General features: G+C 39.8%; 1 protein-coding gene across 3 annotated transcripts; it reads left to right on the plus strand.

Annotated features, from left to right (window-relative positions):
- The first annotated feature begins 281 nt into the window (after positions 1 to 281).
- Zfand5 (zinc finger AN1-type containing 5) lies at positions 282 to 12,547 on the plus strand. Of its 3 annotated transcripts, none has more exons than XM_004637127.3 (6): positions 282 to 646; positions 3,875 to 4,034; positions 4,431 to 4,542; positions 5,107 to 5,210; positions 7,310 to 7,435; positions 8,400 to 12,547. In XM_004637127.3, exons 2-6 carry the CDS (start codon positions 3,884 to 3,886, stop codon positions 8,546 to 8,548), a joined length of 642 nt encoding a protein of 213 aa, XP_004637184.1. In that variant the 5' UTR covers positions 282 to 646; positions 3,875 to 3,883; the 3' UTR covers positions 8,549 to 12,547. The 3 variants fall into 3 exon arrangements, with proteins under 3 accessions (XP_004637184.1, XP_023577688.1, XP_023577687.1); XM_023721920.1 differs by lacking the exon at positions 282 to 646 and adding an exon at positions 1,574 to 1,594 and having other exon boundaries at positions 8,400 to 10,020; XM_023721919.1 differs by lacking the exon at positions 282 to 646 and adding an exon at positions 2,324 to 2,397 and having other exon boundaries at positions 8,400 to 10,020.
- The last annotated feature ends 542 nt before the right edge of the window (positions 12,548 to 13,089 follow it).

Genomic DNA, 13,089 nt, shown 5'->3' on the forward strand with positions numbered 1-13,089 from the left:
AACGCGGCCGGCGGGACCCTCCTCAGACAGCCAATCAGCACAGGGAGGGGCGGAGCCTCGTGCCCGCGACGTCACCGCGCTGCCGCCGCTGCCCACGGGGTTTTCGCTGACGAAAGGCCCCGCCCCCGCCCCGTCCCTCAGCCGGAGCGCCCGGCGGAGAGAACGCGTCAGTCGGCCGGAGCGCGGAGCGGTCTGCAGCTCGTCGAGGGCTCGCCAGCCGCGCAGCTTTCCCGACGGCGACAAGGGCGACGGAGAGCGCCCTCAGCGGGTCCCCGCGCCGCCCAGGCCTTGCCACACGGGCTCCGTTTGCGCCTTGACGAGCCCAGCCAGCGGAGGCGGGAGGCGACGACGGGCGGGCGCCGCGAGGAGCGTTAGCGGCCGCGGCCTCCGGCTTCCTCCGCCTCCTGCTCGCCCCCTCCTCCCCCCGCTTCCCGAGCCCGCGCGGCCCGGCCACGCTCGGCGCGGCTGCAGGAACAAAGGAGGACCCCGCGGCGGCGCCTCCTCCGCCCGCGGCCCGTCCCGCTCCCGTCCGCGGCGGCGGCGGCTCCAGGGCGCCCGGCTCGCCCTTCCCGGAGGCCTCGGCCCGACCGCAGCGCCCCGGAGTCGCGCGCAAGCGAGCTCGGCGTGAGCATCCGGGCCCCGCCGGGTGAGTGAGAGGCGCGGGCCCCGGGCGGTCGGGGGAGGCCCGGGACAAAGACGGGGCGTCGTCCTGTGGGCCGGGAACAATGCCCGGCGTGCGGCCTCGCGACTCTCGGGTCGCCCCGGGCCCTGGGCGCGGGCAGCCGGGGCCCAGAAACAAAGGCTGGAGCGCGGGGTGAGGGGCCCGGCCTGCGAGCGCCGGCGCTCTGCATGACTCAGTGGTTTTTTGGCGGAGGCCGGGCTGGGCTGCCCGGAGCGAGGCCTTTGCTCGGAGGGGCTGGGGGTTCGGGGGGCCGGACTCGGCCTGGCCCCCGTGCAGCTCGGAGCCGGGGCTTCTCTTTTCGTCGTTTTTAGTTTTTCCGACGTCGCCGCGCTTCTCCCTCAGGATCCTTTTCAAGGAGGAAATGGAGCGCCCTTCCCTTTGTTCCGTGGTTTTGACTGCTGGACGCGAGGGGTTGGTTGGTGCTAGCTTTCCACGCATTCCGTTGAGCTCGTTTTGGTAAAGGCTTCGGGTCATCGTTATTGACCGAGACCCCTGAGACTTGCTTGGAAAAGTATTTGATAAAGTAGTATGTAGGTCATAGGGCTCTTCCTAAATCGGGGATTTAGATCATTTTCAGGTTTATGAAGTGTAAATAGATTTATTCTACTGATTTAAGTACTTATTCATTAGTGGAAAATATTGCAAATTTTTCAAGTTTTTTCCTTACAATGTCCAAAATTATGAAGGATTTGTTGTACTTACGTATTCTCAGGCCCGATATTAAGCCTGCAAAGTAGCTGTAAACTCTTCATTTGGATGAAGCAACTGAGATCGGGAGAGTAAGGGCTTGGCCAAGGTCACTGGCTTAATTAGTGGCAGATTAAGACTAGAACTCGTGTCTCAACTCCCAGGTGAAGTGTGGGCATTCTTGACATCTCACAACATGATGGGCACCTGAAACAACTGTATTCTATACGTGTAAAAACCTTTTTATTTGTTAGTCTTGTGTTGGGAAGGTTTTTAGTTACATACCCAGATTATTTTTTAAGTTAGGAGTTGCAAAAACCACAGAACTTTTTAAGAAAATTCATTTGAGCTATGTGTTATAAAATTCATTTGAGCAGAATGGTCAAGTTTCTAGTAAGTTTAAAGGAGGCAAATGGTGACTATTTTCCTAAAGAATAGAAGGGGAATGCAGTACATAAGGGTAAACACTTCCCCTCCCCACATAATTTCGCCTTCCTATAAGTAATCTTTACGCTTTCTGCTCTTTGAGGTTTAATTTTTTTATAAACAACCTTGACCATTATTTTTTAGCTTCATAAGTGATTATTGATGCTCAGGTTTTATAGATTGGTTTTGAGAATGTTCTCCAATCCTCCCTTTCCAATTAGGAAAAATTGGCAACCTTAATGCATTTTTGTTTTGCTTTTATTACAATGTTAGATACAGAAATGCTGTATCTTTAGTTCTTGGGGTTGTGTAGGAGTTGGCAGGCTCTGCGATATAAATAGAAGCTGATTTCAGAGGCCCCTGTTGACTAGGCTTTATGTGAGAGCCTCCATCCAGCTCAGCCTGTCACATTGCAGCCTTGTGACAGGCTGAAGCGCCCTCCATGTGATCTGCGCTTCTGAGAAATATTAAAGCAAGCTGTGCACATGTGATGGCATTTAAAAGCTGGGGGGGGGTGTCCTAAAAGATAGGGGGCCATGTGAAAGATCTAATGGCCTAGTGTCTCTTGTCTGAGTTCAAGATTTATTTATAATGGATTGAAAGTAATTCATTATTAAAGTGGGTGAAATCGTTAGATGGGGCCTCTAATTTATTTCCATAAAAATACTCTTTTGTTTAACTGAATTATTTTATGTATGTTGATCAAGTTGGCAATGTTTTCGAAGTTAAATGGCACTCAAAGTATAGCAAGTAAGCTAGCTTAATTCTTACACTGGCTTTGAGGAGTCACTCTTGTATAGGGCAGATTAACATGTGTATGGTGGGAATAATGCATAATTTATTACTTGACTTTTTTGCTTTTGTCATATTCAACATTTAAAAGCCTCAACTAAAAGTGTTTATTAGACTTCATAAGTGATGTTGAAACGTTTGCCCTGCTCCAAATGAGTCAGCTAAATTCCACTCACTATTTAAAGGGACAGTGTCGACTAAATTAGTACTATTGTTCAAAGTTCTTGATTTTGGTCACACTGCTTACTAGCTTGAGTTGCTTGAAATACCGTGCTATTTCATTTATAAAAGATTGCTACCAATTAAGTGTTGTGGGAGTTGTCAATATTCTAACCAACTCAAATTGGTTGTTCTTTAAAATTTTAGTAAATACTTCACAAGACATGCCTTTAACTCATTGAGTATATTCTGATAGGTAGTAGTGGGAAAAATGAGTGGCCACAAGTTACATGGTAACAGAATTTCCCTTTAATTAAATCCTTTCAAATGCTGCTTTTTACATGATTTTTTAATTCTTATTGTGTGTGTTCTTAGTCCGAAGAGAACTTACTAAGCACACTTACTGTATTTGTGCTAATTCTTAGCAACACTTTAGAAAAGTAAACTTTATATTGTTACATTAACTATTATCCATTACCAAAGGTTATGTGTTCATATTGCTTTACTGTATTAAATTTGAAGGTTTTACGAGAACAGTACTTGTTACAATTAATGGAGTTTTGGCTGAGAAATCTATGGTTAATTTGTGCTTTGCAGGTTTGTAGGCATTGGCTTTAAACAAATAGAGATGCTTGCTGGCAGAGTTGTGGAATTACCAATGGCGTCCAGGTATAAAAAAAGTTTTCAGACAAAATGCAATACTCAGCCATTTTAAAGAACTGATAAAAAAAATTAAGAGGTGGTAAATGATTATTGTATATGCCCACTTCACTTTGAAATCCTGTTTGTTTTTTAGCCAACGAAGTAAAAGTAGCATTTCACTTGATACACCTGTAGTGAGGAGCTCAGAAAGTAAAAAATATCCATTTCCCAAGTTGTTTAAAATAAATCTGATACTAGCAGATTAGCCCTTTTAGAAATTGAAATCAGAATGTACAGAGTGCTTTCTTTTTGCTCTTTAAATAACTCGTTTATTTAACAAAGGCAACAAAAATACTCATAATTATCTCTGCTTTTGTTAGCATTAGTGTTTAGAAAAGCAGCTACTGTTGTTGATTGGATCATGCTCCTCTTATTTTGGTGGCATGCTAATTTTTACAATTTTGTTTGTTTTGTTTTTGTTCATAGCAAACAAGGATGGCTCAGGAGACTAACCAGACCCCAGGGCCCATGCTGTGTAGTACAGGATGTGGCTTTTATGGGAACCCTAGGACAAATGGAATGTGTTCTGTTTGCTACAAAGAACATCTTCAGAGACAGCAGAATAGCGGCAGAATGAGCCCAATGGGTAAGTTGTATCCAAGGAAAAACACTTGAAGAGTTGGTGGACAAAAATGCAGAACCAAGAAATGGTGCCTGAGACTGAGAATGCTGAAAGGCAAGGAAAGAAGACATAAGAAGAGCTTAAAATTAAAGCAGCAGCCCAGTACTTGACATGACTGCCTCAGGAATATCTACAGGCATCTTCTAGATTTTTGTTTTCCATTTGGAAGTTTTGTATCATACTTATGTTCACTGGATGACTTTAAGTTATTTTGTGTGGGATATTCAAGTAATTGCAGGATTGCAACACAGTGAACATGCTTAAATCACTAATCTAAGTAAATGTAGGTATTAACTTTATTAAGTCAATACTGAGTATTTGTAGTTTTGGTTTGTTTCTTACAAATCTTTTTTTAAATAGGGACAGCTAGTGGTTCCAACAGTCCTACCTCAGATTCTGCATCTGTACAGAGAGCAGACACTAGCTTAAACAACTGTGAAGGTGCTGCTGGCAGCACATCTGAAAAATCAAGGTAAGACTGATAATTTTGGAGTTCTCTGATAACTGTGGAGAGGACGCAAAGATGTCTATTTACTCATAATAAAGATGCCCTTGGCTTTGTATGTATTGCATAATTAAGGATTTTAGTGTCTAATTTTTAACATCATTCAGTGTGTGAGAAAAAGTACTCTATAACACCTTGAAGGATTCTGTTGCAAGTGTTCCTTTTATTATAATTGAGGTTCAGGAATTGTAAAGATTGAGATTCTGCAAACTATTATAGTGCCACACAAGGTGTTTTATTTGGCACAGCTGCTCCTTTTGTCCTTAAATTGTAGGCACAGGTAAAACTCTTAGATTAAAAAAAAATATGGTAACCTATAAAAATTGCAGCCTTGGGTTGATGAGCCATTTATCAAATTGCTTTCGAGATTCTCAACTATTTATCCTGGGCATCCAATCTTTAAAATTTTTGATTATTTAGCTCCATTTGATTGTGGTAGAAATAACATTATAGAGTTGAACTGACAACTTACTCTTTAAAAAAAGTTCCCTTAACATCTTTAAAAATAATTGTTTGCTTGAACTCAAATAGAAATGTGCCTGTGGCTGCCTTGCCTGTAACTCAGCAAATGACAGAAATGAGCATTTCAAGAGAGGACAAAATAACTACCCCGAAAACAGAAGTGTCAGAGCCAGGTATGCTTTTCGTTTAATACTAGTTCAGTTCTGGATTTGGTAGTATGAGAAAGTTGGTGGTGGGATTCTCTTCTTCCCATTGACCAAAGAGAAGGGAGAGCTATGAAAAAGCCAAGCAATGAACTATTAACCTTTAAAATACCTTGGTATATAAGATAGTTGTATTTTTTTATTCTTTTCTCTGCTCGTCCCCTCCATTTCCCTCACATGTACAAATCAACAGGTCATCTGGAGACTGGTTGTATTGTGAATTTAATGACCTCGGATTTTGAGGCCATAAAGAAAAATTTTATAATCAAAATCAACTTAGTCTTTGTGTTGCAGGAAACAAAATCAAAATAAACAATTGAACACTTAAGGTCCAGGATCCCTGTCATTTTCTGTAAGAATTTAAAACTGCTGGAGAGCATTTTGGTTTTTAATGGTGACTTTGAAGCTGCTTACAGCATAGTCCTAAAGTGCCCAATAGTGACTTGTTAGAATTAGCTATGTGCAGTTTATTCAAATCAGTTTATCCCTTAGAACAGTAACAGTGCAGTATTAAAAGTGTGACAAAATAATGGTTATAGGTCTGCTTTGGAGGCTTGTTTTTGTAACAATGTAGGTAGTTCTATGATATATAGTCTGAAAGTTATGGTCACATTCTTTGGTCATGAATGAACCAATATATTTTGAAATGAGTTCCATTCTTGTGGGGGGGGGGGAACCCAAAAACCTGGCCTTGTCTCTGTGATACACCTTGTAGGTTTTCTTACATACAGTTAACCCTGAAGCATAGCTTTGGATTTGACTGGTGTCTATATTTGTTATTATTTGGTAGATATGTAGTTCTGTATGCATCTTCTGTATCATCCCCTACCATAGGCCGCCTTCCTTGTATGTCTTACTGTTTTTTTCAAATGTGGTTAAGGAAATGGATGACACCACCACTTCCTTTCCCACATTCTCAATTGTTTACATTCGTGCTATCCAAAACAATTTTGTATCACTAGCATCAATAATAACTCATTAGGACAAAGGTAGAATACTATTCTTATAAGTCTAATAGGCTGTTGATCTCAGTGGGTACTAATGCAAATTAATAATTCAGCTTGCTTTAGAAGTTTGGATATGCAAATAGCATTGGTGTGCTAGCATTGTTTAGACACTGATTTTAGCATTGTATAAAATTTAGTATTCTTAAGGTTTGGTATAATGCTAAAACTTTAGAATTTACAGTGTTTCAGATACATGGTTAGAAGTATATTAAAAGTAAATTTTGGTATTTTGTTTTGAACATAATGGATTTAATACAGTGGTCATCATACTGATTACTGAACTTAGATGTGAGCTAAAACTTTATAGCCCCTGTATGTGGAGAAACAGGACTTTTGTAACTTTTCCCTTATTATTCCAAGTAAGTAAAAGATAACAGTTGTGCTTTTTAAAATGCTGTTCTGTGTGTGGAATACTTAATCTTAACACATGAGAACTTTACAGGCACTTCCAGACTGCATATTTTTTTTCTTTTTGAGACAAGTTTTCACAGGATTGCTCCTGTCTGACCCTCAAAGACAATTGTTTTTAAATCTTCATATTTTTCTACCTATGACAGTATTGTACACCTGCAAAATAGCAGAGTAATTACATTGAAGTTCTTCAATCTAAAGTTGATTTAGGGATTAGTGGCTTTGGCTTTTGTCAAAATTGGCTGATTTCATTCAAGATTTTGGTTTTGTTTTTTATTCAGTATAAAACCAAAATGGCTTTCATAGCTAGTACCTTCAAGGTCAACAGCTTTTATTAAAGTGGAAGCTTCTTTTTAAAGTTTCTGTTCGTAAATCTTTTTTGAGACAGGGTTGCATTATGGCAGGCCTACTCACTGTGTAGTCTGGCCTGGCCTTGAATGGTGTGATCCTCCTGGCTCAGCCTGCCAAGTGCTGGTATCGTTTGCACCACTACACCCAGCCTTTTAAAGCCTCTTAGATTCTAGGAAGTTTGGATATGCTAATAGTGTCAGTGATCTGTCAACCTTAGCTTCTTCTTTTTTCTTTTAACTTACGTCATTGTCAGCCTGTGATCTCAGACTAGGTTTCTAAATTTTTACTCTTACTTTTCAGTTGTTACTCAGCCCAGTCCATCAGTTTCTCAGCCCAGTACTTCTCAAAGTGAAGAAAAAGCTCCTGAGTTGCCCAAACCAAAGAAGAACAGATGTTTCATGTGCAGAAAGAAAGTTGGTCTTACAGGTAATAAGAATGTGTAAGACAATGTGTATTTTACACCTGCACATAGTGAAGAGCTCTTGATATCACTATAAACGACTGTACAGTCTTACATATTTTTGTGAGGACATTGAGGGATAACATTAATAGTGGCAGCAAGGAAAGCAGATGAGAGTGAAATGGGATGTGAGATTATGCTTTACTTCATCTGTATCTCTCCTAATCTCAGGGTTATCATAACCTTAAACATAGCACTAAGTTCTTTTTTTTTTTTTTTTTTTTCTGTTTATGTGTTTGGTACGGGGTTTCACTACACAGCTTGGACTCAATAGTGATCCTCCTGTTTTCAGCCTCCTCAGCACTGGGATTTCAGCGCTGCCTAGACTCTGGCCGGCTCAGCATGCCCCAGCCACCATGTGGATGCGGGACCAGGGATAAAGACCCTCGTCCCTGTGTTTGCCAAAGCAAGCACTTAGTCTGCTGAGCTATCTTGCCAGCCCTAACACTAAGCTCTTTGTGCTATGTGTGAAATGTTCCAGATATTTTGTACTTTTTAAGTCTCAAAATTTTGTAGTTGATTTTTATCTTGATTTCGCTTGAGGGAAAATACTACCCAGTTGCCAAATAGTGTGACAGGCATGACAGTTTTGAGATGAAATTCCGCCTGACTATAGAACGTATATAAATCCTACCTTAGATAGTGTCTATTTGAGTTGATAGAAGAAAACCTTCCTGGAAGAATTAGCTTCTAAGTAGCCCATCTTATTTTTTTGGATGTGGCTTAGCCTACTAAGCACTTCTACTTTCATCCTCCCTGTTACCCTTGGAGGGTAAGACAGCATAGTTACTTGAATTCTTTTATTATGTTAAGAATTGGTAATCTTTAATGTTATAAAGTAATGAAAGTAAGGTTCCTTTTCTGTAGTCACTAAAGCACTCTTAATTGCCACAAGTTCCCAAGTGACATGGCTTCCTCTTGTTTGTACAGGATTTGACTGCCGATGTGGAAATTTGTTTTGTGGACTTCACCGTTACTCTGACAAGCACAACTGTCCGTATGATTACAAAGCAGAAGCTGCAGCAAAAATCAGAAAAGAAAACCCAGTTGTTGTGGCTGAAAAAATTCAGAGAATATAAATTAGTACTTGTGAAGAGACTGAAACTTTGTTTTTATTTTAATATATCGTAGGAAAACATTAAAGAGCAGATGCATGGCCATTTTCCTTTGATGTTCTCCAGAGTTTTACTTTACACTTGTCTGTCTTATAACTGATACTTTAGGATGTTTGGGTGTTTGTTACAGGCAGATTGGATAGATACAGCCCTACAAAATGTATATGCCCTCCCCTGAATAAAATTGAATGAAAATTGCACAGCAAATTGAAATAACAGATAACAAAAAAAATTTAGTTCCCATGTGCCAAACAGAAAAATGAAATCTCTGCATGTTTGCAGCATATCTGCCTTTTGGGAATGTAATCCAGGTATAATCTTGGCTAGTGTTATGTGCCTGTATTTTTTTTAAAATGGTACACCAGAAAAGGACTGGCAGTCTACTTCTACCATAGTTAAACTCTTCACCCTCTTTATTTTTCATGTGTTCTTTGGAGGCAGAATGGAAGCTATAAAAAGGATCACACCTTTCTGTGAAACCAGTGTTTGGTGCCATGTGTAAGCCTGGTTAAGTTGCTCTTCTAACAGCTGTCAAGGCATTTTATGAAAGGTATACATCACGGTTAGAAGTAAAACCATCAAGCCAACAACAGGGTCTTGAGATAATCTTTGAGGCTTATGCTGGCCTGCACCAGAAGATGTCTTCATTACTCTCATTACTGAAAATGTATAGCACAGAACTGCACTAGGATTAATCACTTTACAAGAAGAAATTAAAACTGTTTGGTTTTCTTATAAGCAGCTCTATTGAATAACATGCATCTGAATTTTTAAGTTGCAAAGGTATCTGAACAGTTAATTTTTCATGTGCATCTTTTGTTGAATGTTTTGGTTCAAGAAAGAATGTTTAAAGCTTTTTAAAGATTTCAGTTCTTAATGTAATTGTACCCTTCTGCATGGAAAATCATAACCAACATGGCTGCAGTAGACTTCTTAGTGGTTTCCAGCACCACTTGCAGAGGGCTGCTTTATCATATTGTACTTGGGTGTAGGACTCTAGTGTTCTTGGGTGTATTGCATGGGCTGCATTATCTACAGCATTGTACAATAACAACTAGAAAAGGCAGTATACTTCACTGATGCTTGTCTGGTAATATCACTTCTGTGTTATAATGGAAGGTTCTTTGTGATGTATGAAACTTGTGTTTTTTATATATAAATGAGTATAGTTAGATTAGTGTTGTGGTAATGCCTGTTTTCATCTGTAAATAGGTATGTATACGAGGCACTACTTCTGATTTATTGCAGTGTTTGGTCCTACTTTTTACTTTTATTAAAGCATTCAGTTTTGCTTTCAATTTTATGTACCTTAGTTCCAAGTTAGATCTGCAGATGTGTACAGATAGTTCATATTTATGTATTGCACATAATCATGCTATTCAGCATTGATGCTATATTGTATTATGTAAATAATAAAAGCCATGTACAGAGGGAAACTTCCATTTGTTCATTGGGTTTTTAAGCCTTAGGTAGAATTGTGCAGGAAAAAAATCAACTTTATAGTTGCATGTGACTATAGACTTTGCATGGCTGTAGTGTAAATTTTATTTTCCACTGGAGTCCTTGAACTCTTTGTCAAGTGCACACTATGAGTTTGACATACGGCACATGAAAGGGCATTTAATTTTGAAGAACTAAACAGGCATCTTTAGGGTCAAATTGTCAAAACTTGACCAAGGAATGAAATTTAAACATACTATCCATACTATGTTTTAATCTGTTATTGTAATGATTAAAAACCCTGAAGGGGAAAGTAGACGTGACTTTATTTGCAAAAAGTTAACTTAGGCTTTGGCTCTAATGTAGATATGGGCCCAGAGACTCTTGTCTTTGTGGCTATCTATTGTGCCAGTTAAAAGATTTACCATGTAGACTTTGCCCAAAGAGCAACTGAAGCTAAAGAGCATAGCCACTGTTTGTTCCCCATGAGGTGTTGAGGGCAGTCCTTAAGCTGGTTCACTTGTACCTGTCAGTTCTTTATGTGCTGCTGCTTTTGTTTCCTGTGGAGATGTTTGGGATTGAAGTCAGTGCTAAAATGAGGGTGGTATCCTCAGTATTGAGGGTAATCATAGTGGCTTTGGAAATTATTTTGAAAGAAAACTTAATTTTCCAATTTTAAAGACCCCATTAGTGCTACCTCTGTCAGTGAAAATCCTGGTAGATGTAAATCTAGCTAAAAAGTTCTGAAGTCTGCTTCAAGACTTAAATGAGAAGATAGCCCTTAAATCCTTCAGTTTAGAGAAGAGCTTTGACTAGCAGGAAAAAAATAAATGTTTATATACTTTTACTAGAAACTAGGAGTTGGATTAGCAGAGAACATGATGTGAGAGATGACGGGAGGGGAGAAGAGCACTGTGGGGCCCCTGCACAGACTCATATCTGCATGTTTCCTCAGTTCTGACTGAACACTTCAACTTTGTAATGTGTGCTGAGGTTTTAAACGTTTTAATACTGCTGTGTTTCTCATAAATACATGGTACCATTTCAACCCAAGTTTTCCTGGATGGTCCACAGTTAATGTTAGGCTAATCCTTTTTTCAGGTCTGATCTTATAGTGAGCCTACTCTAAAACTAGGCTTTCAGGTTTGACCCAGGATGGTTTTTCCTACAGAATAGGTGTTTGCAAAGGAAAGGAGTTTAACAGTGTAGTTGGGATCATGAATGTTAGGGCCAGGTTATCATCTTGGTAAGTTGGCATTGGTCTGCTTGTTAAAGATGTTCACTGTTCAGGAATATGGACAGCACATAAAGCTACCTAAGATATAGCATTGGCTATTGCTCTTTTGATTTTGAGACAAGGTCTGTAGTTAAGGCTGCTCTTGACCTGCATCCTGTACCCCAAATTGGTCTTGAATTGGTGGTGATCTTCCTGCCTCAGCTTCCTGTGTGCTGGGGTTATAGGTATGTGCCATAATTCCCTGTTCTTGCTAATTTTAATGTCCTAAAATGATTTCTGGAACTAGGAAAGAAAGTTTTTGTTTTGGTTTTTTTTCAGAATCAGGAATTGAACTCGGGCTCTTGTGCTTGACAGGCAAGTACTTATTCTACTAAGCCATCTCCCTGGCCTCTTAGATTGTTTAAAGTTCTATGGGGAGAGGGTTCAAATTTGTAACTAAGCGTTAAGAGATTGGAGTCATTTTTCACCAATCTACAGATGTTTGCATTAAACAAAGTTCTGCCACATAGTGGAAATTGGGCAATTACCTGCTTAGTAATAACAAGTTGATAAGCATATGTCTGTTAATATAATGCCAAACTTCCAGGTTAAGTTCAATATGCGTTAAGCACAGTGGCCTCATGTTGTCTTAAAAACCTGTTGTGAAGGCACATGCGTTTTAGGTAAATTGCATAGGCTAGAAAGGCTATGTGATCTCTTCCACTTGGTGTAAATATTTAATTTGTATAAAACCTTAATTTGATGTTTGTCTTTATTTGAATATACAGAATTCTTACTGCTTTTGTCCCTAGTGATTGAGAGTGATAGATACAATTCCTGACTTGAGCAAAAAATTACAAGTGATCTCAAATGGTAAATATGCACTAGGCAGCAGGTTTTAAAGAGCAGACCCTTGAAATTGCACAAAGCCATTTCACATGTTTGTCCAGTCTACTTTAAGAAGAGGAACATGGGGCCAGGGATGTAGCTCCGCAGCACATGGGCATGCCTGGCAAGTGCAAGCTCCTGAGTTCAATTGCTGGTACCCAAATAACAGAACAATGTGTTCAACCATATAGAAAAGTGTCTTTTAATACAGCTGTTATGTAAAAGCAAAAAAGAACTGTTTGTGTTTTCTGTCAGTGCGTTTTATTCTAGTGCTACAAGTGAAGTTAATCACTTGGTTGCTGTTATTGTAAATCTTGCTCACAGTGTTGACTTCTGTTCCCTTTTAGCCAGTCGGCATTGTTAAGTTGTACTGCACATGAGATACTTGACTCATTAACAGTAAATTGAAGGAAATTACAGTAGTTGAATAGTAATATTTTTCCTGATGATTTCATTTGTTACCACAGAACCTCAGATTACATATCCACAATGACTGGTAATATAAAACCACTTCGGGAATAAAGTAATTGTCAGTCACTTCAGAAGTTGATAGGAAATCCTTCTAACACTCAAGTTTCAGTTGAATGTAGGAATTGTTAACAAAATAATTAGCATTTAAGAACTTAGTTTTTAAAAGCTTTTCCTGGCCATGTAACCCAGTCATGTCCTACTCCCACTTAACAATATGTTCAAACATGCAAATTGTAAATCCACATAGGTAATAATTTAGGGGTTCATTAGATTTTTGAGACAGGGTCTCACTATGTAGTTCAAGTTGGCCTCCAACTAAGGCAGTCAGTCCTGCCTCAGACTCCCAAGTTTTGGGATTACAGGTGTGTGCCACCACACCCAGCTTGATTTTGGTTTGTATTGCATGGTCCTGTAGTCACTCTTAAACAGAACCCCACACTTTTTTCATATCCAACTTTAGAGAAACAGTTCACAGGCAGTGTCTCCTGAG

Source organism: Octodon degus, unplaced genomic scaffold (genome assembly GCF_000260255.1).
Source record: "Octodon degus isolate 3935 unplaced genomic scaffold, OctDeg1.0 scaffold00087, whole genome shotgun sequence".
In the NCBI taxonomy this organism is placed as follows: domain Eukaryota; kingdom Metazoa; phylum Chordata; class Mammalia; order Rodentia; family Octodontidae; genus Octodon; species Octodon degus.